The sequence below is a fragment of the Muscardinus avellanarius genome (genome assembly GCF_963383645.1).
Source record: "Muscardinus avellanarius genome assembly, chromosome: 6".
NCBI classification, from domain to species: Eukaryota; Metazoa; Chordata; class Mammalia; order Rodentia; family Gliridae; genus Muscardinus; species Muscardinus avellanarius.
In genome coordinates this window covers 138,888,143-138,913,055 of record NC_137791.1, presented here as the reverse complement: position 1 = coordinate 138,913,055, position 24,913 = coordinate 138,888,143, and the positions used below count along the sequence as shown (strand labels likewise).

Sequence of the window (24,913 nt, the reverse complement as noted above, 5' to 3'; positions counted from 1 at the left end):
TCCCTGATGGACTGAGCACACAGATTCTGGAGCAAGAAGACAGAGAGAAAGAAACAAGAAACTGATCTATCTTTGTGATTGACTCTGTGCTCCGTTCTCTTTATGGCATAGCCAGGCTTCCCAGCTCTGCCTTAGTCATCACTTCCTACTTTTAATGAACCACTGAGAAACCAGCCTAGGTTGAAAGGTCAGGTCTTTTAGGTCTCCTCTGACCATAAAAGCTGTACTGGACATGCACAAGGTCTTCTAGATTTCCCAGTATACACAAGTACATTTGAGCAGCCTGAGTTCCCAAAGAACCTCTCCCTGGCTTTCCCCCAGGCCTCCAGTGCTCTATTGCTGGCTTCAACTGTAAATTTTTGCCCTAGGTAACTACGGGTTGTTTTCCTTGTGATATTTCAAACAATGCCCAATGTCCACCACTTTTCTGTGCCAAGTGGGTTCTGAGTTAGGTAAAGCAATGCTGAGCATCTGCGTCAGTCCTTCAGGCAGCCCCAGGACCAATGAGAATGGACACAAACACTTTGAGTATGAGCCACACTCTGCTCCCTCCAGAACCAGGGGCCAGGCCCCATAGAGAAGCAACTGTGCAGCTGCCCGAGGGGTTGGAGTGGGTGAGGCAGGGCGAGCAAAATACCCACAGCTCTCCTAACACTCTCCCATCCCCTTTTTCCTGACTCAGCCTTTGCCTGGTTGGAATAAACCTTTACCGGTTCTGTAGAGTGCAGATAGACTCTACTCTGGCAGTCGGCTGGATTTCATGGTGTGGGGCGGGGCAGCCATGGCACTCCCCTACACTGTTGTCAGTGGTTTCCACAGCCTGGCTTCCAAGTGCCAACACATTTCCAGTTCTCCCTTTCCCTGCTGTGCTTAAGCTACTTTGCCCACTTGTTTATCTCATCCTTAAACTTGGTAGTGTTAGGAACTGTATTTAGATGGGAATCAAAAAGCTTAAATGTATCCATGCCCAGAAGAAATGTGATCAGCTCCTAGGTCACATTCCTTCCCTGCCCTCCCTGTGCCCTGGCAAGTGACCAGCTTTCACAAATGCTGACGCCTGGCTTCCCAATGGACAGATCCTTGGCTGGACTAAGTAAACTCCCCCCTTAACTTCCTGCAGATGCAGAAGTTAATCATCTTTTGGGGAATATAATGCTATTCACAACCATGAACAACAGCTTTAATTTTCATTCATGTTATTTAATTAAAACTTACCTAGAACTCTGGAAAATGAAATCGAATGACTGAAAACCGAGAGAGGAATGACAGAGACATCTATAGGACACACAGATACTATGGTTAGCAGTTATAGACTCTATTTGTATGTGTGTATGGTACTAGGGATTGAACTGAGGGGCATTCTACCTTTGAGCTACACTTCAAATCCTGTTTTATTTTTTATTTGGAAACAGTGTCTCAGTAAGCACTGGAAGGCCTTGCTTAGTTGCTGAGGATGGTCATGAACCTGAGATCCTCCGGTCTCAGTCTTCTAAGTACTAGGATTACAAGCATGAACCACCATGCCTGGCTAGTTATAGACTTTAGAATAACTGTGATTAATAGCCAGACAAGGTAGCACATGTCTGTAAACCAAGTGCTTGGGAGACTGCAACAGGAGGAGCATAGGTTTGAGGCCAGTTTCTGTGACTTAATGAGATCCTGTTTCAAAATTAAAAATAAAAATTGTGCTGGGAGCATAGCTAAAGGTTTCAATCCTCAGTATAACCAAAAAATTTTATGATTAATATATGTAAGACATTAGATTACAAGTTGGGTGTGGTGGCACATGCCTCTAATCCCGGCACTTGGGAGGCTGAGAGAGGAGGATTGCAGGTTCAAGACAATCCTCAGCAATCTAGGAGGACTCTCAGCAAGCTAGTGATACCCTGCTTCAAAACAAAAATTAAAAAAGGCCAGGGAGGTAACTTGGAGGTAGAATGCCTCTGAGTTCAATCCCCAACACACACACACACACACACACACACACACACACACACACACACACACACAGATTATAAACTGAGAAACTGAACAGAAAACTAAAAACTATTTAAAAAAATCAAATGGAAGGTTTATAAAATTGAAAAATACAAAAAATTAACAACTCAAAATTTACTTAAATAGGATTTAACTTTAACAGGTTATTAGCCATGCCTGCAGGAAAGGTCAGTGAATGCAGAAAAGAATTAAAAACTAGGTTATATCCAGGCTCTTTCAAAATAAAGTCACAATAAAAAAACATTTAAAGATAAATAAAAACTGGGATAATCTGTCACTTGCAGTAAAAGAAATATTAGAGAAGAAAAAGGCCTGGAGATAATAATTACACTACACAGAGAAACAGTAAGGAATAAACAACAATGGAAAAGATAGGAAAAATTTTAAATGAATATACACTATCATTCTCAACATATAATTTTTGCAAGACACACAGAAGCTGGGCATGGTGGTGCATGTGTATTGAAATGGGGTCCCAGTGAGACACCATTTCAAAACAGAAAATAAAAAGGATTGAGGGTGAGCCGGGCGTGGTGGCGCACGCTTGTAATCCCCGCGCTTCGGAGGCGGAGACAGGAGGATCGCGCAGGTTCGAAGCAGCCGCGCTGGCGTAAGAGACCCTGTTTCAAAAATATAAAATAGGTCTGGGAGTGTAGCCCGGAAGTAGAAGGGCTTCCAGGAACCCCAGTACCACACACACACACAAAAAAAAAGGATTGAGGGTGTAGCTTAGAGGTAGAACACCCCTGGGTTGGATCCCCAGCACCACACACACACAAAATGGGAAAGAGTAGTACACTAAGTTTTTGTTGGTATTAAATGACAGCCAGCTGGGCATGGTGGCACATGCTTACAATCCCAGTACTTGGGAGGCGGAGACAGGAGAATTGTAGGTTCAAAGCCAACCTTAGCAACTTAGTGATAGCCTGTTTCCAAATAAAAAAATAAGTCTGGGGGTATAGCCCAGAGGTAGAAAGCCCCTGGGTTCCATCCCCAGTCTCCCCCTCACACACAGAAATAGCCATTAAACATTGCTATGCATAAAGTAAGCACTCAATAAAATTAGATATTTGTATTGCTAAAGCGATGGAAAGTAGAGGAGAAAAGGCTTCCTAGGCAGGACACTCACAAAGAGGTTAGAACAAAAGAGAATTTTCTCTTCTAAATGTCTATTACAGCTCCTAAACAAACGATTCATTGCATCACACAATCCACATTATGATGTAAGACTATAGTGCTCCAATAAAAAAAAATTTAAGATTGTTATAGCTTTCTGATGAATTGATTTTCCCCTTCACTACTGGAAGGAAAAAAAAAACAACATTCAACCCAGGGATATTCTATCTCAGAGCTATTTTTTATTCTTTATTTTGAAACAGGGCCTCACTAAGTAGCCTCAAATCTGTGACCCTCTTGTCTCAGTCTTCCAAGTACTGGGATTACAAGTTTGCACCATTATATCCAGCTGAACTGTCCCTTTTTATAGATGATTAAGTCCAGGGCTTCTCATGTGCTAGGCAAGTCTTCTACAACTGCGCTGTATCCTCAGCTTCTGCTTTTATCTTTAGCAACACTTTTTGTTTTGAAGTTTACTTTAATACTAATCTATCACATTTCTTGTGCTTAGTGTTTATTTTCAACTTAAATATAAATGTACATTGATCAGTGTCTTATAGTGTTATAACTGTGTCTTGTCTTTTTTTTTTTTTTTTGCAGGTCTGTGGATGGAACCCAGGGGAATTCGACCCCCAAGCTACACCCCCTACCCTATTTTTTTTTTTTTGATGGTGGTACTGGGGTTCCTGGAAAGGCTTCTACCTCCGGGCTACACTCTCAGACACCTATTTTTTATATTTTATTTGGAAACAGGGTCTCTTAAGCCAGATCGGCTGGCTTCGAACCTGCGTGATCCTCCTGTCTCCACCTTCCAAGCGCGGGGATTACAAGCGTGCGCCACCACGCCCAGCTACAATATATATATATATATATATATATTTTTTTTTTTTTTTTTGGTGGTACTGGGGTTTCTGGAAGCCCTTCTACCTCCAGGCTACACTACCAGACCTATTTTTACTTTTTTTAAAATTTTATTTGGAAACAGGGTCTCCTAAGCCAGCATGCGTGGCTGACTTCGAACCTGCGCAATCCTCCTGTCTCTGCCTTCCAAGCGTGGGGATTACAAGCGTGCACCACCATGCCCGGCGCTACCCTATTTTTTATTCTTTATTTTGAAACAGGGTTTCACTAAGTAGCTAAAGCTTTCCGCAAACCACGGATCCTTTGGTCTCAGCCTCTCGAATGTTGGGATTACAAGCGTGCACCACCACGTCTGGCTGTGTCTTGTCTTTAATCTGATTTCTGCTTTTTCACATTTAAAATTATTTTATAATAAAATGTATTTAGGATAAACATTATTTTATATTTTAGCTTTCTTTTTTAAACTGATACACTAATTGTATATATTCATGGTTTCCACCTTTTAGCTAGAATTTTCAGTTGTTTGCTTATTTATTTATTTATTTATTTATTTATTTTTATATTTATTATGTGCTAAGGATTGAACTCAGGCCTTGCATGTGCTAGAGAAGCACTCCACCACTGAGGTACATTCCCAGCCCACTGGCTTATGTATGTATGTATGTATTGTTGTGGTGCTGAGGATTGAACCCAGGAGCATTCTACCTCTAAGCTATATCCAGCCCTATTTTATTCTTTATTATAAAACAGGATCTCACTAAGTTGCAGAAGGCCTAACTAAGTAGCTAAGGCTGGCTGAGAACCTGCAATCCTCCTGTCTCAGCCTCCCAAGTACTGGGATTACAAGCATGCACCACCATGCCCAGCTCCAATGGCTTATTTATATTTAGTGGTTATTGATACTATTGAGTTTAAGCTTTCTGTCTTCACATTTGGTTTTTATTTACCCATCTGAATTTTGTTCTCTGTTCTTTGCTTGAATTATCTTAGGTAAACTACAGGCTTTTAAAACATTCAATGTTATCTCTTGGATTGATATTTTATATTTATTTATTTGTTTATTTATTTTTGGTATTGGGAATTGAACCCAGAGGCATTCTACCTCCAAGTAATACCCCCAGCCTGATTTTATTTTATTTTATTTCGCTGGTCTGGGGATGGAACCCAGGGGCATTCGACCTCCGAGCTACACCCCCTGCCCTATTTTTTATTCTTTATTTATTTAATGAATTTATTTATTTATTTATTTTTGTGGGTCTGGGGATGGAACCCAGGGGCATTCTATCTCCGAGCTACAACCCCTGCCCTTTCTTTAATTCTTTATTTTGAAACTGGGTCTCACTGAGTTGCGGAGGGCCTCATTAAGTAGCTGAGGCTGTCCACGAACCGCGATCCTCGGGTCTTAGCCTCCTGAATGCTGGGATTACAAGCATGCACCACCACGCCCGGCTTATTTTATTTTTTATTTTGAAACAGGGTCTCACTAAGTTGCAGAAGGTGTCACTCAGTGATGGAAGGCCTCACTAAGTTGCCGAGGCTGAACTGCTATCCTCCTGTCTCAACTTCTCCAAGCACTGGGATTACAAGTTTGAGCCACCATGTCTGGCTTGCGTTGGTATTTTAGCAGACTTCTTTTGGAATTGTTTTAGTGCTTGCTTTAGAAATTTACAACATGCATATTTAAGTACCACAGCCTATATCTAATGCTCTTACAACACTTCATGGCCAGTGTAAGGATCTTGCAATAGTGTGATTCCACTTCTTCCTCCTCTCATCTTTTGTATTTTTTGATGTCTCCTATTTTACTCCTACCTATGCTATAACTTAAAAAAATCAAGTAAATTTTTTTTTCCCTGTGATACTGGGGATGGAACCCAGGATCATTCTACCTCCAAGTTACATCCCCAGCCCTATTATTTTTCGTTATTTTGAAACAGGGTCTCACTGAATTGCAAAGGCCTCACTGAGTAGCTGAGGCTGGCCGCGAACTCGGATCCTCTTATCTCAGCCTCCCAAATGCTGGGATTACAAGCGTGTGCCACCGCTCCTGGCTTAAAAAAAAAATTAAGTAGATTTTGATGAATTCAAAATTAAATGTAAGCCATATTAAAAACTTAAGATATGCTAAGTAAAATAATGATAAGTGTGTTTTTATATTTGCTCTAGTATTTACCTATTCTGGTGCTCTGCTCCTCCTCAAAGACTCAGGGTTTTGTGTGGTATCATTCTTTTTAGCCTGAAGAACATTTTTTTAGTATTTCTAGTATCACAGAAGTACTAAGACAGTCGCACTCTTGTAATCCTAGTACTTGGGAGGCTGAGACGGGAGGATCACACAGGTTCGAAGCCAGCCTCAGCTACTGAGTGAGGCTCTCAGCAACTTAGTGAGACCCTGTTTCCAAATAATGTATAAAATAGGTCTGGGAGTATAGCCTGGAGGTAGAAAGCCTCTGGGTTCCACCCCCAGTACCACACACACACAAAACACAAAAAAGAAGTACTAAGACAAATTTCAGAATTTGCCATTTATTGGATACAAAATTCTAGACAGACTATTGTTTCAATGCCCCCCCCCTTTTTTTTGGTCCAAGAGATGCAACTTAAGAGCCTTCTATCTCTGAACTGTATCTCTGGCCCTTTTTTTTTTATCATTTGTTTGGAAACACAATCTCATTAAGTTGCTTAGAATCTTGCTATGTTACTGAGGTTGTCCTCAAACTTGTGATCCTCCTGTCTCAGCCTCCCATGTACTGGAATTATAGGTGTGTACCACCATGCCTGGTTTGTTTTAGCACTTTATTATTTATTTATTTATTTATTTATTTATTTATTTATTTATTTATTTATTTTTGCAGTACTGGGGGTGGAACCTAGGGGCATTCTACCTCCGAACTACACCCAGCCCTATTTTTTATTCTTTATTTTGAAACAGGGTCTCACTGAGTTAAAAAGCAGCTCACTAAGTAACTGAGGCTGTCCATGAACTGTCTCAGCCTCCTGGGATTATAAGCACACACCACCACGCCTGGCTTTCCAGCCTTTTTTTTTTTTTTTTGCGGGTCTGGGGATGGAACCCAGGGGCATTTGACCTCCGGGCTACACCCCCTGCCCTATTTTTTTATTCTTTATTTTGAAACCGGGTCTCACTGAGTTGCAGAGGGCCTCACTAAGTAGCTGAGGCTGTCCGCGAACCGCGATCCTCCAGGTCTCAGCCTCCCGAATGCTGGGATTACAAGCGTGCGCCACCACGCCCGGCTTTTTTTTTTTTTTTTTTTGTGGTACTAGAGTTCCCGGAAACCCTTCTACCTCCAGGCTACACTTCCAGACCTATTTTTCTTTTTAATATTTGTATTTGGAAACAGGGTCTCTTAAGCAGCGAGGCTGGTTTTGAACCTGCGGGATCCTTCTGTCTCTGCCTCCCAAGCGCAGGGATTACAAATGTGTACCACCACGCCCAGCTCCCAGCCCTATTTTTGAGTCTTTATTTTGAACCCGGGTCTCACTGAGTCGCAGAGGGCCTCGCTAAGTAGCTGAGGCTGGCTGCAAGTCATGTCCGTCCTGCCGCGTCTCCCCAAATCGTGCATGCCACGCCCGGCCTGCTTCAGCACTTTAAACTTGCTATTCCATCATCTTCTGGTGTCTACTGTTTCAGGTAAAAGTCAGCTGTAATTCATATTACTCTGTCTTTGTCTATAATGTATCTTATTTCCTGCTGGTGGCTTTTTCTTCCCTTTGGTGGTTATGGAGATTGAACCCAAGGGTGCTCAACTACTGAACTATACCTGCTCCTTTTTATTTTGAAATGGGGTCTTGCTAAGTTGCTGCCATTGACCTTGAACTTGCAATCTTCTTATCTCAGTCTCCCGAGTAGCTGGCATAGAGTCATGTGCCATCCTGCCCGGTCTCTGGTGGCTTTTCAGATTTTTTTTGTCTTCGGTTTTCTTAAGTTTGATTTAATGTGTTTAATGTGTCGTTTTATTTGCATTTGACTTTTTTGTAATTTTGTTCACTTTGGATATGTAGACTGATATCCTTAATTAATTTTGGAAAGTTTTTAGACATTGTGCCTTCCTTATTTCTTTTACCTCATTCACACTCTCTCCTCTCCTTGTGAGATGTCAATAGAAAAATTAGCCATTTTGTTTTGTTCCATAGATTCTGGATTCAGGAAGAAAGAGGTTTCTACTTTTTTCCACTTTGTGCCATTTTGGATACTTTCTATGGGGTTGTCTTCAAGTTTATCAATCCTTTTCTGTGCTGCTGGAGTCTTCAGTTTTGATAGTGTTTTCATCTCTCACAATCTGATTCCTTTCTATAGTTTTCACATCTCTATTCAAATTCGCTATTTCTGCTGGGCGTGGTGGTGGCAGGCGCTTGGGAGGCGGATCCCACAGGTTCAAAGCCAGCCGCAGCTGATTTAAGAGACCCTGTTTCCAAATAAAATATAAAGAATAGGTCTGGGAGTGTAGCCCGGAGGTAGAGAGGTTTCCAGGAACCCCAGTACCCCCCCCCACACACACACACAAACACACTCCACCATTTCTTAACACATACCTTCCTTTTCATCTAGATTTCTTAGTGTTTTTATCATTTAAAAGTCTCTTTTGGAGCTGGGTGTAGTGGTACACACTTGTAATCCCAGCATTTGGGAGACTGAGACAGGAGGATCCTGGTTCAAGGACAGCCTCAGCTACTTAAGTGAGGCCCTCTGTAACTTAGTGAGACCCTGTTTCAAAATAAGGAATAAGAACAGGGCTGGGGGTGTAGCTCAAAGGTAGAATGCCCCTGGGTTCCATCCCCCAGTACTGCAAAAAAAAAAAAAAGTCTTTTGATACTTTCAACATCTGGGTCATCTCTTTGGTTGTATTATTTTGTGTGTGTGGGGGGAGACTGGGGATTGAACTCAGGGACATTCTACCTCCGAGCTACATCCCAATTCTATATTTTTTATTCTTTATTTTGAAACAGGACCTCACTAAGTTGTGGAGGGCCTTGCTAAGTAGCTTTGGCTGGCCCTGAATCTATGATCCTACTACCTCAGCCTCCCAAGCACTGGGATTCTGACTGCCCCACATATGACTTCTTTGGCTGTATTCTATTGCTTATTCTTTTGGTCATAAGACATTTTTTTGCTTCTTCTCAGGATATGTGTATATATAATAAAATTATATATTCAAAATTATCATCTATAATAATGTGTGTAATTGTATGTTTAAAATTATTATATTTTACTAATTTAAATAATTTTGGGTGCTGGGTATATCTCTATCATAATAATAACCACAAAAATTATTTATTTATTTATTTATTTATTTATTTATTTATTTATTTTGGTGGTACTGGGGGTGGAACCCAGAGGCTTTCTACCTCTGGGCTATACTCCCAGACCTTTTTTATATTTTATTTGGAAACAGGGTCTCACCAAGTTGCTGAGAGCCTCACTAAGTAGCTGAGGCTGGGTTCAAACCCGTGTGATCCTCCTGTCACAGCCTCCCAAGAGTGGGGATTACAAGCATAAGCCACCACGCCCGGCGTAACCACAATAATTTAAATAATAGAAGCATTTTTGGTAAAAATATCTAAACATTTTATATAAAAGAGCAGTAAAGACTGAAGTAAATACTGACTTCCTAGAAGGACACACTCCTCTTACGTTTAGCCACTATAGCCGGGAACAACATAGATATGATGTGTAGCTGGGCTAGGTCTGGACTTCACTGCAACTCCAGCTTGACTCACTCACTGCTGCTTTGAAATGTTTTGCAAGTGGGATCAGAAGTCTTCCCTTCTGAGTTGTGGAGTATGGGGAATGTATAGATGCAGGATTTCTTGGAGCTTCCCAGCTCATGTATCAGCTTTTCAGAATCCTAGAAAGTTTACGTTGGCTTCCAGGCCCATCTCCCACCTTGACTTTGCCTCTACTAGCAAGTCTGGGGTGTGAGGGTGCTCTATTTATCTTCTACCCCTGCCCTTAGCACCTCCAGTCTATGACACAGGGTAACTTAACTCTCCAAGTCTTCTTCCAGCTTTGATGTCTGCCCCTGAACCCTTGGGCAAGAGTTATGGAAAGAGCTGAGGAATACTGTGCTCTGTAACTGGGGTTATTTGGAATTCCAATCTGCCTCACTCTCCTGGCATGCTGATTAAAATTTCAGTTGGTTTATTCTTCCCCTATCAATGGAAGATTCCTCTTCTTCTTGACCTCTACAAGGAATGAGAGAAGCCATGGTTTCTTCTTTTATATGATGGACTCATCACTTTCTGGAACTATGTTCATTTAACTGTGTCCTCAGGTCTCTTATAAGTTCAGAGAAACATTCTGTGGTTTATTCAGCTTGGTTGGTTATTCATTCTAGAAGAATAATCTCTTGTGGTTTTTGTGCATCTTAACTAAAAACTCATCCTTTAATTTTTTCATGAATTACAAATTAAAAATAAAGCTAAAATAGCCATGTTTCAGAACATTTGGTTTAGGAAAAAAATGGGGTGTGCATATGGAGAAATATGCAGAGAAATTCATGTTACTTTACAAATAAAAAATAAAATAGGGCTGGGGGTGTAGCCCAGGGGTAGAGTGCTTATGAGCACGATCAGTCCATCACATGGCTATATGACCCAGGACCATGATCACATGGTCACAAGACTTTTCAGAACCTGTTAGTGGCCATCTCAGAGAGCCTCTTTCCAAAGTTGCTCTTGGCTTTTCAGGCAGGCAGAGGACATCTAAGGAAGTCACTGAAAGCCAGCCCAGAACATCTGGAGCATTCATAAGAGTTCCTGCAACACTAATATTCTAACTCAGATGGTAAGTCTAGTTCAGAAGCAGATAGGACCAATACCAAATATGGACAAGTGAATTATGTCATAAGACAATATTTCTCATTCACACCTTGTGTCTGTCATAGGTCAGCAAGGCTCTGCTCTATGGCATTTGCTCTGAGATTCAGGAGTCCTTCCCAATCACTGAAGGTTGCCATGGCAGAGAAATAAGATGGAGATCTGTTGGTTCTAAAGTTTATACCCAGTAATGACACACATTGTTTTTACTGACATATCCCTGGCTGAAACAAATCACATGGTCTGCTATGACTGAATCTGTGGAGGAAGGAAATAAATGCTTCCTTTAAGGAGAACTAACATATACACATACATACATACATACATACATACATGTATGTATATATATATATTTGTGTGTGTGTGTTTGTGTGTGTGGGGGATGCTGAGGGATTGAACCCAGGTGCATTCTACCCCTGAGCTACACCCCCAGCCCTATTTTATTTTTTATTTGGAAAAAGGGTCTCACTAAGTTTCTGAGGCTGGCTTCAAACCTGTGATGCTCCTATTTCAGCCTCCCAAGTACTGGAATTTCAGACGTGTGCCACCCCACCTGACTTACAAATATTTTCGAACAGTATTTTAGTCTATCTTAGTCCACCCTTCTGATCATAAACATTTATGTTCCTCTCTCTTGCACACACAATATATTAATCACTTTGCTATGAGTGACAATCCAAGTTCCATCCAATAAGAGCACTGGCATCAAGGTCCAGGATTTTTTGGTCATCCTTATGTCAGGCCTTGATGTGGAGACCAATGAGCTACAAAGGCAAGTCCATCTCTTGCTTGACAGAAGAGCTATGCAGAATGGGATAGGGAGAGGAGGGCCACAATGAACACTCCATTTGTAAAGAACAGAGACAGGGCAGTGATGGGTCCACAGCATCTCTGGATCTCACTGGGTGGCTGGGACAGTCCTTGAGTCAGCCCTGAGTCAGTTCCCTTGGGAGTGAGCATCTTCCCAGCACATCATTCTCCATGGCCTTTGCTCCACTCTCGAAACTGCCTTTCTCCTGCCTTCTCGGGTCCCTGTAAACGGCAGTAGAGCAGTTGCTCTTCTTGAGGGATGAACATGGTTCCTAGACTGCTTCTTGTTGGTGGAAGACTAAGGGTCCAAGTGTTGCTTGCAGTCTCAAATAATCACAGAATCTTTCAGCCCAGACTGGTGGTTCTGTGGGAAGTGCAGCTCTCAACAGTGTAATCAGCTCCTTCCCCTTAACCCCAGTCAGCTCCTTGCACCCAGAGACACACCCGTGACTCGCTTAGAGATGTGTTTTCTCTCCAGACTTCCTTGCAGGGACCTTGAGTATTCATGAGTTTGCGGGACAGGCCCAAATGTTTACTCTTTTCTACTCTCTGCTTTCCAGAGCTTTGTCCAGTGTGGTAAGGACTGTGGGTAACACCTTACCTCTTGAGCTGACTTAGTGGTAGGTATCAAGCCCACATTTTGATGTGTATGTTTTGATTCACAGATCTTTTCAGATTTGTATTTTGCTGGCTAGAGATGCGAATCACTGACATTCAAACATGTAAGACTCTAACTTTCTGGAATCTCATTCCTTCCATTCCTATTCATACACTGGCCACTTATTTTCCCACTTTGTCTCTTTTTCACGAAAACTTGTCACACGCACTTGTCTCTGATAGCAATCAGAGCGCACTCTAGCAGTTTCTTGGCTTAGCTCTGCCTAAAGCCACTGACTCATTAGTGTTATTACCTGCCCTGTAAGTTATCACAGGGGACAGTTTTACAAATGCCACCTTTCAGCCTCCAACGGACATCTCACTGTCAGGGCTATGGTTTAGGATTCGTTACAGCAACCCTGAAGGCACCCATTCCTGAGAGATCATGCCAGATCACCCAGAACCTTCCTGTCTCACAGCAAGAGTCATCTTTTCTGTCCTCACTACATTCCACTGCAGGTTGGTCCACTGTTTACAATGCAAGATGATGGAGCGCTGAGAGAAAACTCGCCAGCTGTTGCAGCAGAGGAAAAGAGATCAAGAGGAATCATATGCATGTCCTTCAGGTCTCTGCTCCAGAGTGACATGTGCCACCCTTATTCAAATCTCACTAGCAAGACCAGGGCCAGTCTGGCAGCTAGGCCAGGGAGTACAGCCAATGGCACCATCTTCCGTGCTGGCCTCTACTTTCCTCTATATTCCTTGTTTTTTTTTTTTTTTTTTTTTTGCAGTACTGGGGATGGAACCCAGAGGCATTCTACCTCTGATCTACACCTCAGCCCTATTTTTTAGGCTTTATTTTGAAACAGAAGCTCATTGAGTTGCAGAGAGCCTCACTAAGTAGCTGACTGAGGCTGGCCGCAAGACATGATCCTCCTATCTCAGCCTCTCAAATGCTGGGATTATAAGCATGTGGCACCATGCCTGGCTTTCCTTGGGATCTTTTACATAGATAATTATGTCATCTGTAAAAAGACAGTTCTATTTATTTACTTACCCAGAGAATAGCTCAGAGAAGGACTCAAGCCCTAAGCAGAAGAAAAACGAATGTATTTTGCAACACAAACAAAAATTTTTTAAAAGTTTTGGTCTGAGAATGGTGAGTTGAAATGCACAGCCAATAATGGATGTTTTGTTTTTTTTTATTTTTATTTTATTTTTATTTATTTTTATTTTTCTTTTTTTCTTTCTTTCTTTCTTTCTTTTCTTTTCTTTTCTTTTCTTTTATTTATTTATTTATTTATTTTTTTGGTGGTACTGGGGTTCCTGGAAGCCCTTCTTCCTCCGGGCTACACTCCCAGACCTATTTTATATTTTTGAAACAGGGTCTCTTATGCTAGCGCGGCTGGCTTCGAACCTGCGCGATCCTCCTGTCTCCGCCTCCCAAGCGCGGGGATTACAAGCGTGTGCCACCACGCCCGGCCAATAATGGATGTTTTAATCTGCACTTTGGACAACTTCTAGGAAGTACCAGTGAGGAGTGAGGCCTGAGTCTTGGCCCCACAGTGCTGAGTGCCGTCCTCGTGAGCATACTAATGCCAGGAGCGGAGACGGGGGCTCTGAGTATCCTCACTGACATGCCCTGCTCTCCCTTTCAGGCACGCATCTGACAAATGGCAGCGTCACCGTTCATTTCCACTATTTTTTTTCTTTTTTACGGTAGTGGGGATGGAACCCAGGAGCATTCTACCTCTGGGCAACACCCTCAGCCCTATTTTTTATTCTTTATTTGAAACAAGGTCTCACTGAGTTGCAGAGGGCCTAAGCAGCTGCGGCTGGCCATGATCTCCCCGTCTCAGCTTCCCGAATGCTGGGATTACAAGCGCGCACCATCACGCCCGGCTTCATTTCCACTCTTTCTTTCAAACTCCATCTTCATATATAACTATACAACCCTAAAAATTTTCAAGGAAATTGTTACTCTGAAAATGTTACTAAATATTTCAGAATATTTGCCTTTTTGCTTTTTGTGTTTCAAACAACAACACATTTACAGAGAACAAACATTTTCAAGTGTATTTGATGTTCTGCTTTTAACTGCGCTATTCTCGTCCTCTGTTTGGAACATAAAATCATTTCCACAGCAACTAATTAGAGTATAAGTCACAAATGCTGGATTACTATTGCTGGGAGGGAGTTAGAAGCAAACCACAGGCAAATATTAAAAGCTTCTTATTTTTGAGGTTCTCCCCAAAACTAATATGAGCTAATAAAATGCAGGGAAGATATATACAACATCCAATGTAGACACGGAGTTTTCAAGTTGGCTTTATGCATGACCAGCTTGACACAAATCTGGAGAGAATTATGTTCTGCCTTGCATAGTCTACCTTTTCAAAGCCAGCTGAGCATATCTGAGCAGGTCTATTTCTGGCTTCTCCTCTGTTCCATTGATCTCTGTGTCTGTCCTTCTGCCAACACTGCACTCTCCTAGTTGCAGTATATGAAGTTTCACTATCAGCCAGGTTTCTAACAGTCTGTTCTTCTAACAGGATTGTTTTAGCTCCTCTAACACATTTTAGAAGAGGCTTTTAGAATGCCTCTGGGCTAATCCCCAGCACCAACACCAACCAACCAACTACCCAACCTGTGGTTCACCTCAGGCAGAAATGACATATTTGTGTGTTCAGTCTTTCACATCATCAAAATGACAAGTGTCTTGATTTATTAGATATTAGACTCCTTGCTGGCCGTGGTGGCGCACGCTTGTAATCCCCGCGCTTGGGAGGCAGAGACAGGAGGATCGCGCAGGTTCGAAGCCAGCCATGTGTGCTGGCTTAGGGGACCCTGTTTCCAAATAAAAATGTAAAAATAGGTCTGGGAGTGTAACCCGGAGGTATAGAGCTTCCAGGAACCCCAGTACCACCAAAAAAAAAAAAAAAAAAAGATATTAGACTCCTTTCATCAGCACCTGTACTTTTATGCATAAGATTCTATAAATATTTTATTGACTGAACATTTAAATACAGCTACTCCTCAACTTACAAATGGGTTACATCCTGGTAAACCCATCATGAATGAAAAATATCGTAATGTTATGATGTACTTAAGCTGGGCATGGTTGCGCACAGTTGTAATCCCAGCATTCGGGAGGCTGACACCGGAGGATCGCAGTTCGCTGACAGCCTCAGCTACTTAGTGATGCCCTCTGCAACCCAGTGAGACCCTGTTTCAAAATAAAAAATAAAAAATAGGGCAGGTGATATAGCTCGGTGGTCAAATGCCTTTGGGTTCCGTCCCCAGACCCGCAGGAAAAAAAAATGTACTTAATACACCTAACCTACTGAATATCACAGCATGCTGTAGGGACAGTTGTGACTCTTGACCTCAGGCTGACTGGGGGCTTCAACTTACTGCCACGGCCCAGCGTGGAGAGAGCATCGTACCGTATGTCATTAACCTGGTGAAGATCAAAACTCAGCACTGAGTTCTGCTTTCTACTGTACGTGTGTTTTTCAGTGTGGTAAAGTATCTGGAGTTGGGTTGTTGCAAGTTGGGAGTTGTCCCTATTTGATTGCCTTTGGAGTAACTGTAAATGGTATTGTTTTTAATTTCACATTCCGCATGCTCATTGTCAGTTATAGAAATGTAATTGTTTTTTGCATATTGGTCTTGGGTCTTGTGACCTTTTTAGACTAATTTATTAGTACTATGAATTAAAAATTGTCTTGGGTATATTCCTTGGAATTTTCTACATGATCGTGTCATTTACAGAGGGGTTTTATTTCTTCCTTTCCAATCTATATGCTAGTTATTTCTCTTTCTTCTGCAATGGCTGGAACTTGAATATTCAATATTAATAAATTGTTCCTGAGTGGGTACTGAATCTTATCAAGTGCTTTCTCTGCATTGAATAAAAGTATTCTTTTATTTTTATTCTTTAGCTTGATTACATTGATGAGTTTGCATGCTGAACCAGCCTTGTATCCCTAGAATAAATTTCATTTGGGCATGTTATATAATTCTTTTTATACATTATTAGATTTGGTTTGCCAATATTTTGTTGAGGATTTTTGCGCCTAAATTCATGAGTGACACTTGCCTGTAGTTTTGCTTGTTTTACTTTTTAACTCTGGTTTTGTCTGGTTTGGTGTCAGGGTTAATGCTAGCTTCACAAAAAAAATTGAAATTCTCCCTCTTCTGCTTTTTGGAATTAGGCTGTAAAAATTTATGTGAACTCTTCTTTAGATATTGAGTAAAATTCTCCAATAAAGCCATCTTCATGGATTCCTTCCTTCTTTTTTTTCTTTCTTTCCCCTCCCCTCTTCCTTCCTTCCTTCCTTCCTTCCTTCCTTCCTTCCTTCCTTCCTTCCTTCCTTTCGTGCTGGGGATTGAAGCCAGAGCATTCTACAGACACCCCTATTTTATTTTTACTTGAGGGAAGGGTCTCACTAAGTTGCTAACAGCCTTGCTAAGTTGTTGAAACTGGCTTCAAACCTGTGATCCTCCTCTATCAGCCTCCCATGTGCTGGGGATACAGAAGTGTACTACCACACCCAGCTCATGGAGATTTCTTTTTAGGAACTTTCAAGTTACAAATTCAATTTCTTTAATAGTTGCAGAAATTTTCAGGTTCTCAGTTTCATTTTGGTAGTTTGTGGTTGACAAGAAATTGGTTTCTTGAAAATTAAGTTGTTTCTAGTGTTCCCTACTGTCATTTGAGACAGGAATCATGGGAAGTGGGAGGAGGACAAGAGCGGAGGGGAAGAGACTTCAGAACTCCAGCCTTACTTAGGTAAGAGGGAAGGTCCTCTTTTAGAGACCGAGAGAGAGGGATGGGCATCGGTGGGACATCAGAATTGTTTGGAGTAGCTAACAAGGCCAGTGTCAAGAAAACTCAGGATCCCTCTCAGGCCAGATGACTTGAGTTTCTACAGATGCGATCACCCCACTCTTACTTCCTGGAGCACCTGGGTTGCAAGATGGGAAGGTGGCCATGAGGATTATTCAGGGCTGGAAACTAGCAGTCAGGGAGGAGAAGCAAGGAGCGTGAGTCCTCAGGGGTGGCTGGGGTGCTGGGCAGAGGCCGATTCATCCCCCCAACCTGAGTATCTGTCCAGCAGTTGGCCCTGACCAGGTCTGGCTCCTGATGGGGAAGTGTCTACACTAGTGTCACATGTGTCACATCCATCCAGGACCCTGCTTCTGCTTGGCAAACATTCTACTGTTCTTTGTTTTTGCCACTTTTCTTTATGTCCCAAACAAGTACAATTCCCACAACCACTCACTCTCAAGCCCAGCTTAGCGTACAGGAACACTCTCACTCCCCACACCTTTGTATATTTCCTGAACTGTATGCTTCAGATAAGGGTTTTACAGTAGCGGTAATGCACAGGAAACTGAACTCTGTGCTCTCCACTCACTTATCTGGTGAGTCATTTGTGAGCCCCAGGCGCGGTGTGGCCCACGGTAGGAAACGGAGCTGATGCTCCATGGATGGTGGGCACTGGGTGGGAGGAGCAGCAGAGCTGGGGGAGGTCAGGAGGGCATAAGACCCCTCCATAAGTCTGCAGAGCAGGCTCAAGGTCGGGAAAGAGCTTCCTGAGCCCAAGGGAGGAGAGGCCGTGTGAGGCAGGCAACCTCACTCAGGAGCTGGGGCCCTGCCAGGGAGGACTGGAGATTGGGCGGCAGTGAGGCCAGCGGGCAGCCAGCACCTGGTGGAGGCAGCACACCTGAGAAAGGCAGCGGTGTGAACAGAGCCCAGTGTGTGAGGAGCAGGTGCAGGCCCTGCGTGGGACTAGAGCCGCCTTCCTGGAAGGGCTGCCTCCAGAGCTTCCGGGGGTGAGCAGGTGGCAGGAGAGGAGGTGGCGGGGCCTGGGTCTCAGGGAGCAGCCTGAGAGAGAGGCCCAAGGTGAGTTAAGATGGCACCTCAGTTGCCGGAGAGGGGACAGCTGTGGCTGACACAATGACCTTCCAGGAGCTGGCCACCTCCTATACCTCCTAGGAAGAGCCATTTGAGCTAGCAGTGGTGAGTCTGGCCCAGGTGGGCTCTGTGACGGTCAAGCCAGGTACAGGCCCCAGCTCCTCCGTTTTAGGTGTAGCCTTCCTGGCCTCCCTGCAGCTGGGGTAGCACAACTCTGCTCTGGAAAGCGGGGTGTAGATGGGCTCTGGGGAGCGCCCAGGCCCCTCTGATCAGAGGGGTGGCTTGAGAGCAGAGCCCTGCACTGGCCCTCTCCACCTGCCTAGGAGACTGGCAGCAGGTACTCCACTAGGATGAGAAAAGGCCAGCACCCCAGGATTAGTGGTCCAGAGAGCACAGGGGCTCATTCAAGGCTGAGTTCTCTCCCCTGCCTGCCTGCCTGCTCTAGAAGGAAGTCTGTCCTCCGGTGAGGATCCTGGCTCCCTCCTCTCCACTGTGAACTGCACCGTTAGCACTCCAGCATCTGAATCACGCATCCTTTTAATTGGTGAAGAGCCATCAGTTCTTTCATAATTAGGACACTCTTGGCATCCCAGCTATCTATATCTTTTCAAAATGATTAGCTACTACAGAAGAGTTAAATTTCTTTCTTATGAAAATAGTGTTGGAATAACTTCAGACTTTAAACATCACGTCAGCATTCCTGCAGATCTGATAATATTGTGGCTCAGTATCTTACCACTGTGAAGTCAGGGTGGAAAACACATCCTCTCTCCTAGATTCCTGGAATAACTTCAAAAGCTCTGGATCCCCAGATAAATGTGCGAGAATGCGCAGCTCAATCTGTGAAAAGTCTGTCAGACAGAGCCCTGCGTCAATTCTGAATTCGCCTGGCCTGTGAGTCCATCCCCCCCCCGCCCCGCCCCCGTTGCTGCCCTCAGACTGCTCCCTCTCTTGGAGTGAGGCCAGCACTGTCCCCTCCTCCCATCTGCCAGGGTCGGTCCATGTGAGCAGGTCCAAAGACAGCCTGCCTCCTGTGAGGCCAGCGATGCCCCCAGGTGGGCAACGTTGGTTTATTCACTCCACACAGCACAGTCTTAGGAAGGGCCTTCTATGTGCCGGGCTCTGCACGTGCGATGTCTAAATGAGCAAAAAATCTCACATCCCCTTCCCTGATGGAGCTCACAGAGAGAGCCTGGATAAATTATTTGGTACGTTAGGAGGAGAGAAATGAAGTGGGAAAGACAACCCGAGGCAAGGCACTTCGGTCTGGGGGTGAGGGGTGTGTGTGCAGGAAAAGTACAGGCATGAAAGCAGTCCTGCTTGTAGACCTCACCAAGGGAGTGACACTGAGCAATGGCACAGAGAAGTGGAAGGAGGGAGCAGGGCAGCTGCAGGGAAGTGGAGGGCAGCAGAGTGAGGTGGAGGGAGAGCAGGCGGGCCAGCTGGCTGCCCCTAGTGAGCAAGGGCAGAATGAGGAGGAGAGGGGCAGGTGTGGAGTGGTCGGGCAGCAGCATCTGCTGCCTAAATATGGTGATTTAGGGAACTCTGGAAGCCTCAGGCCTATTGTTATTTACTGTGTATAAGAAAGCATGGTGGCTTGTAATCCCCGCACTTGGGAGGCGGAGACAGGAGGATGCGCAGGTTCCAAGTCAGCCGTGCTGGCTTAAGAGACCCTGTTTCCAAATAAAAAGTATAAAACAGGTCTGAGAGTGTAGCCCAGAGGTCGAAGGGCTTCCAGGAACCCCAGTACCACCAAACAAAAGAAAAAAGAAAAAGAAATCCTGTTTTATCCAAGTGTTTGCCTTAGGATTTATTTGAAAAAATGAGCTGCATGAGTATCGTTGCATTTCTGGATCTGTAAATGTGGAAACTACATGAAAATGCACACTTGAGCTACAGCGAGAGTGTCCCTCCGCCGTGCACGCACATACCTGCAGCCAGGAAGGTGTGGCCTTCAGAGGAGACAAAAAGGGCCCTTGGGGAGATCATCAGAGTCTCGTCTTCTTTACCTGAATGTCATTTCAAGATCACCTGGTGAACTGGTTGTAGTTATCCTAATACCATCCAAAGTTAAGAGTCTAGATTGTTCATTTCCTGACGACTTCTATTAAGAACATTTTTTGGTGTGTTTTTTTGGTGGTACTGGGGTTAGAACACAGAGGTTTTCTACCTCTGGGCTATACTCCCAGATCTATATTTTATATTTTATTTGGAAACAGGGTCTCACTAAGTTGCTGAGAGCCTCACTAAGTAGCTGAGGCTGGATTCGAACCTGTGCGATCCTCCTGTCTCAGCCCTCCAAGCGCGGGGATTACAAGCGTGCGCCACCACGCCCAACTAAGAACATTTTTTTTTGGTAATACTGGGATTGAACCCGGGGACATTCTACCTCTGAGCTACACCCTCAGCCCTATTTTTTATTCTTTATTTTGAAACAGGGTCTCACTAAGTTACAGAGGGCCTCACTAAGTAGCTGAGGCTGGCCATGAACCTGTGATCCAGCCTCCCAAGTACTGGGATTACAATTGTGTGCCACCACACCCAGCTAGGGGAATCTTAACACATTTCCAGCAAAAGTTAATGAGATGTTATTATTGATATTTTCTGTTCTGTCTAGAATTTTTTTCTCTTCATAATACTGGAGATTGAATGCAGGGGCCCTATAACCATTGAGATATGGTTACAGGACCTGATTATACACACACACACACACACACACACACACACACACACACACACACATATATATTTTTGGTGGTACTGGGGTGGAACCCAGAGGCTTTCTACCTCCAGGCTATACTCCCAGACCTATATTTTATATTTTATTTGGAAACAGGGTCTCACTAAGTTGCTGAGAGCCTCACTAAGTAGCTGAGGCTGGCTTCAAACCCGTGCAATCCTCCTGTCTCAGCCTCCCAAGCGCAGGGATTACAAGCGTGTGCCACCACGCCTGGCTGATTTTATATTTTATTTGAGACAAGTTATTGCTAATTTGCCCAGGCTGCCCTTAAACTTGCAATCCTCCTGCCTCAGCTTCCTGAGTAGCTAGAGTTATAGGCATGCACCACCGTGCCTGGCATGTCTAGAATATTTTATGAAAAAATGAAGTCAAATACTGACCCCTGAGCATCCCAGTAGGAGCACTAAGACTCTGAGTCTCATTGATTAGAAGACCTGTGTGGGTTGTGAGGTCGGGACTGTTCACTGGGGACACGTCAGAGCTGCAGAGGAGACAGCTGACGGTGGCCAATGGCCATGGTGCCCCGTGCAGACCTGACTGTGTGCACTTAGAAAGGGCCATTTGTGAAGCTACATGGCAGGGCCACCCTGCTGCCCCCTGGGTTGTGGGCTGGCACAGGAGCTTACTAGAAGTGTGCACCACAGAGCTGATTTGCCACATATGGACTTTCCCGTTTTTAGAAATGTGACCATCAAGCTGGGTGTTTTGGTACACACTTGTCATCCCTGTAATTGAGAGGCTGAAATAGGAGAATCTCAGGTTTGAGGACAGCCTCGACAAGTAGTGAGACTCTCATCAACCTAGTGAGAGCCTGTTTAAAAATTAAGAAATAAAATGGGAGCCGGGCATGGTGGCGCACACTTGTAATCCCAGCATTCGGGAGGCTGAGACCGGAGGATGGCAGTTCGCGGACAGCCTCAGCTTCTTAGTGAGGCCCTCCGCAACTCAGTGAGACCCTGTTTCAAAATAAAAAATAAAAAAGAGTGCAGGGGTGTAGCTCAGAGGCTGAATGCCCCTGGGTTCCATCCCCAGACCCGCAAAAAAAAAAAAAAAAAAAAAAAAAAAAGAAGGGACGTACGTAGCTTGGAGATAGAATACCCTGAACTCAATCCCCCAGACACGCGCGTGTGCGTGCACACACACCCACACACACGCACACCCACACGTACACACGCACACAGGAACTGTGACCATCACCATTAAAGTGGACTAGTTAAGAGAGAAGAATGTTTGTATGCTTTTATAAATATTTCCAGACTTTAATAGAAAACAATAGAAATACTGTATGTTTTTTCTTTTTTCTTTTTTCGTGGTACTGGGGTTCCTGGAAACCCTTCTACCTCTGGGCTACACTCCCAGACACCTATTTTTTATATTTTTATTTGGAAACAGGGTCTCTTAAACCAGAGAGGCTGGCTTCGAACCTGTGTGATCCTCCTGTCTCCGCCTCCCAAGCGCTGGTCACCACGCCCGGCTGTTTTTTTTCTTTATTAAGGAGTTGGTAGGGAAGAGAGGGTAGGAGGGGAGCTACTTCCCTGGTATAATTATCATCTATTTTAACTTTTAAACTGCCAAAAGGGAGGTACCTTATCACTTCAGTGCTTTTTATTTTTTCAATGTATATTTAAATCCTGGTCATGCAAACAGAAAGGAGAACTTCAAGAGAATAAAGCAGTTATTTATACAAAAAACAATTACAAACATTCTAAGTTATAAAAAGTGTTACCCAAGATTTTAGCAACATAGAAAGAAGTGTTACCTTTAAAGTTTTGAGGTTTGGTAATGTGAATTGGGTGCTTGGAGATACCTTGAATATTCTGTTAAAAGCAAAGGAGAATTGCTTTAGCTCAACTATATACTTTTAAACCACTCAGATCTGTTTGCGGGTATTTAAGTGCACAATGCTATATTAAACATAAACAACATAAGCCACACTGACATACCATACACGGGCATATCAACGTGGAGTATCCCTGCTTAGTACTGAAACACGGCTTCAGTGGACCTGCCACCAAGAGCAGCAGCAAATGCAAGAAGAGCTGTCTCTAGCCTGTGGGACACACGATCATGACACAGTAGCGCTTACTAAGTCAGCCACATGTGAACTCAGTTAACTCAAGGCCACAGGGAGATTTCTGTGAAGTTGATCTGTGGTACTTTTGTTTAAAAATGTACTTTCAAAAGAAAGCCTTGTCTGTGCCCCAGCCTCCCCGCCGGGCTGCTCCTGGCGCTTGGTCCTTAGCCTGCCTGCGGCCCTCGGAGCCACTCGTGAAGCACCACTGCTTGGCACCTGCACAACGAGGGGTGGACAGCCGTGCTTCCAGCCTTCGCCCACCGTTCCAGTCATGAGACTTTCTGTTGTAATGTCCTCTGACCCTGGGCAGTACAGGGAGCAATGCCACGCTGCTCTGGCTGATAATGGAACACCATGGGTGCTAGTTGGTCCTGACTAGATCTGATGAATTCTGCCATAGTAGGAACTGCTGAACTTCAAAGATCCGTTATGTTGTAAGTGACACTCTTTAGGTCCCTGGGAACCCTCTGTGTGTAGTGGGAAGCCAAGCATTTCATTCTCATTTTTTAAGAAGAGGGCACGAAGGACAAGAGGTGTTAACTCAGCAGCTTTCAAGTGTTCTGTACAATAGAATTACATGATACTTAAAAAAAAAAAAGCCCAGAGAGTCACAGGATAAGCTCAGTAATGGAGATGACATAAAAAAGAGCCAGACTGGCCGGGCGTGGTGGGCACGCTTGTCATCCCCGCGCTTGGGAGGCGGAGACAGGAGGATCGCGCAGGTTCGAAGCCAGCCGCGCTGGTGTAAGAGACCCTGTTTCAAAAATATAAAAATAGGTCTGGGAGTGTAGCCCGGAGGAAGAAGGGCTTCCAGGAACCCCAGTACCACCAAAAAAAAAAAAAAAAAAGAGCCAGACTGGACATGGTGGTGCACACCTGTAGTCCTAGTAACTGGGAGGCTAATGGGAAGATCACAGATTTGAGGCCAGCCTTGGCAACTTCAAGACCGTTAATAACAGCTGGGCGTGGTGGCACACGCTTGTCCCTGTGCTTGGGAGGCTGAGACAGGAGGATTGCACAGGTTTGAAGCCAGCCTTAGCTGGTTTAAGAGACACTGTTTCCAAATAAACTATAAAAATAGGTCTGGGAGTGTAGCCCAGAGGTAGATGGCCCCTGGGTTCCATCCCTAGTACCACAAAAGAAAAAAAAAAAGACCCTTAATAACTTAGCAAGATCTGTTTTTAAAATAAAAAAGAAAAGGGCTGGGAGTGTAGCTTGGAAGTAGAATTCTCCTGGATTTAATACCCAAAACAAAACAAAACAAGAAGCCAATAAACTTGAAGGTAGATCAACAGAAACTGCGATCTAAAGGAGGAAAGGAAGATACTGAAAGAAGAATGAGCAGCCTCAGCGACCTGTGGGCTAATATCAAAATTACAGCATCAAGTTATGCTATTTTTACCTCCTTAAAGAGAAAGGAGATTTGTGTAGGGAAAAACATTTTTTAAAGAAATAGCCGGGTGTGGTGGCGCACGCTTGTAATCCCTGCACTTGGGAGGCAGAGACAGGAGGATTGCGCAGGTTCAAAGCCAGCCGCACTGGCTTAAGAGACCCTGTTTCCAAATAAAAATATAAAAAATAGGTATCTGGGAGTGTAGCCCAGAAGTAGAAGGGCTTCCAAGAACCCCAGTACCATTAAAAAAAAAAAAAAAAGAAGAAGAAATAATGATCAAGAGCAGGGAATAGTGGTACATGCCTGTAATTCCAGTACTTGGGAGGCTGAGACAGGAGGATCACAGGTTTCAGACCAGCCTCAGAAACTTAGTGAGACCCTGTTTCAAGACAAAAATAACATAGGGCTGGGGGTATAGCTTGGAGGTAGAATCCCTCTGGGTTCAATCTAGTATAACCAAAAAGAAAAAGAAATAATGACTAAAAGTTAGAGATGTAATTTTTCCAACTCAAGAAGCTGAGTAGCATTAAATATGATAAATTAAAAGGAAATAAGAGCTGGATG

The 24,913-nt window shown here is 43.8% G+C and overlaps 1 protein-coding gene across 1 annotated transcript in view; it reads right to left on the bottom strand.

Annotated features, from left to right (window-relative positions):
- Positions 1 to 24,913, bottom strand: part of POLN (DNA polymerase nu) — a gene marked incomplete at both ends in the record, with an annotated part of 142,091 nt that overhangs the window by 25,610 nt on the left and 91,568 nt on the right. Inside the window, 3 exons of the mRNA XM_080697296.1 lie at positions 18,879 to 18,993; positions 20,074 to 20,151; positions 22,642 to 22,699. Of these exons, the coding sequence (XP_080553422.1) occupies positions 18,879 to 18,993; positions 20,074 to 20,151; positions 22,642 to 22,699 (251 nt within the window). The remainder of the gene's footprint in view (positions 1 to 18,878; positions 18,994 to 20,073; positions 20,152 to 22,641; positions 22,700 to 24,913) is intronic.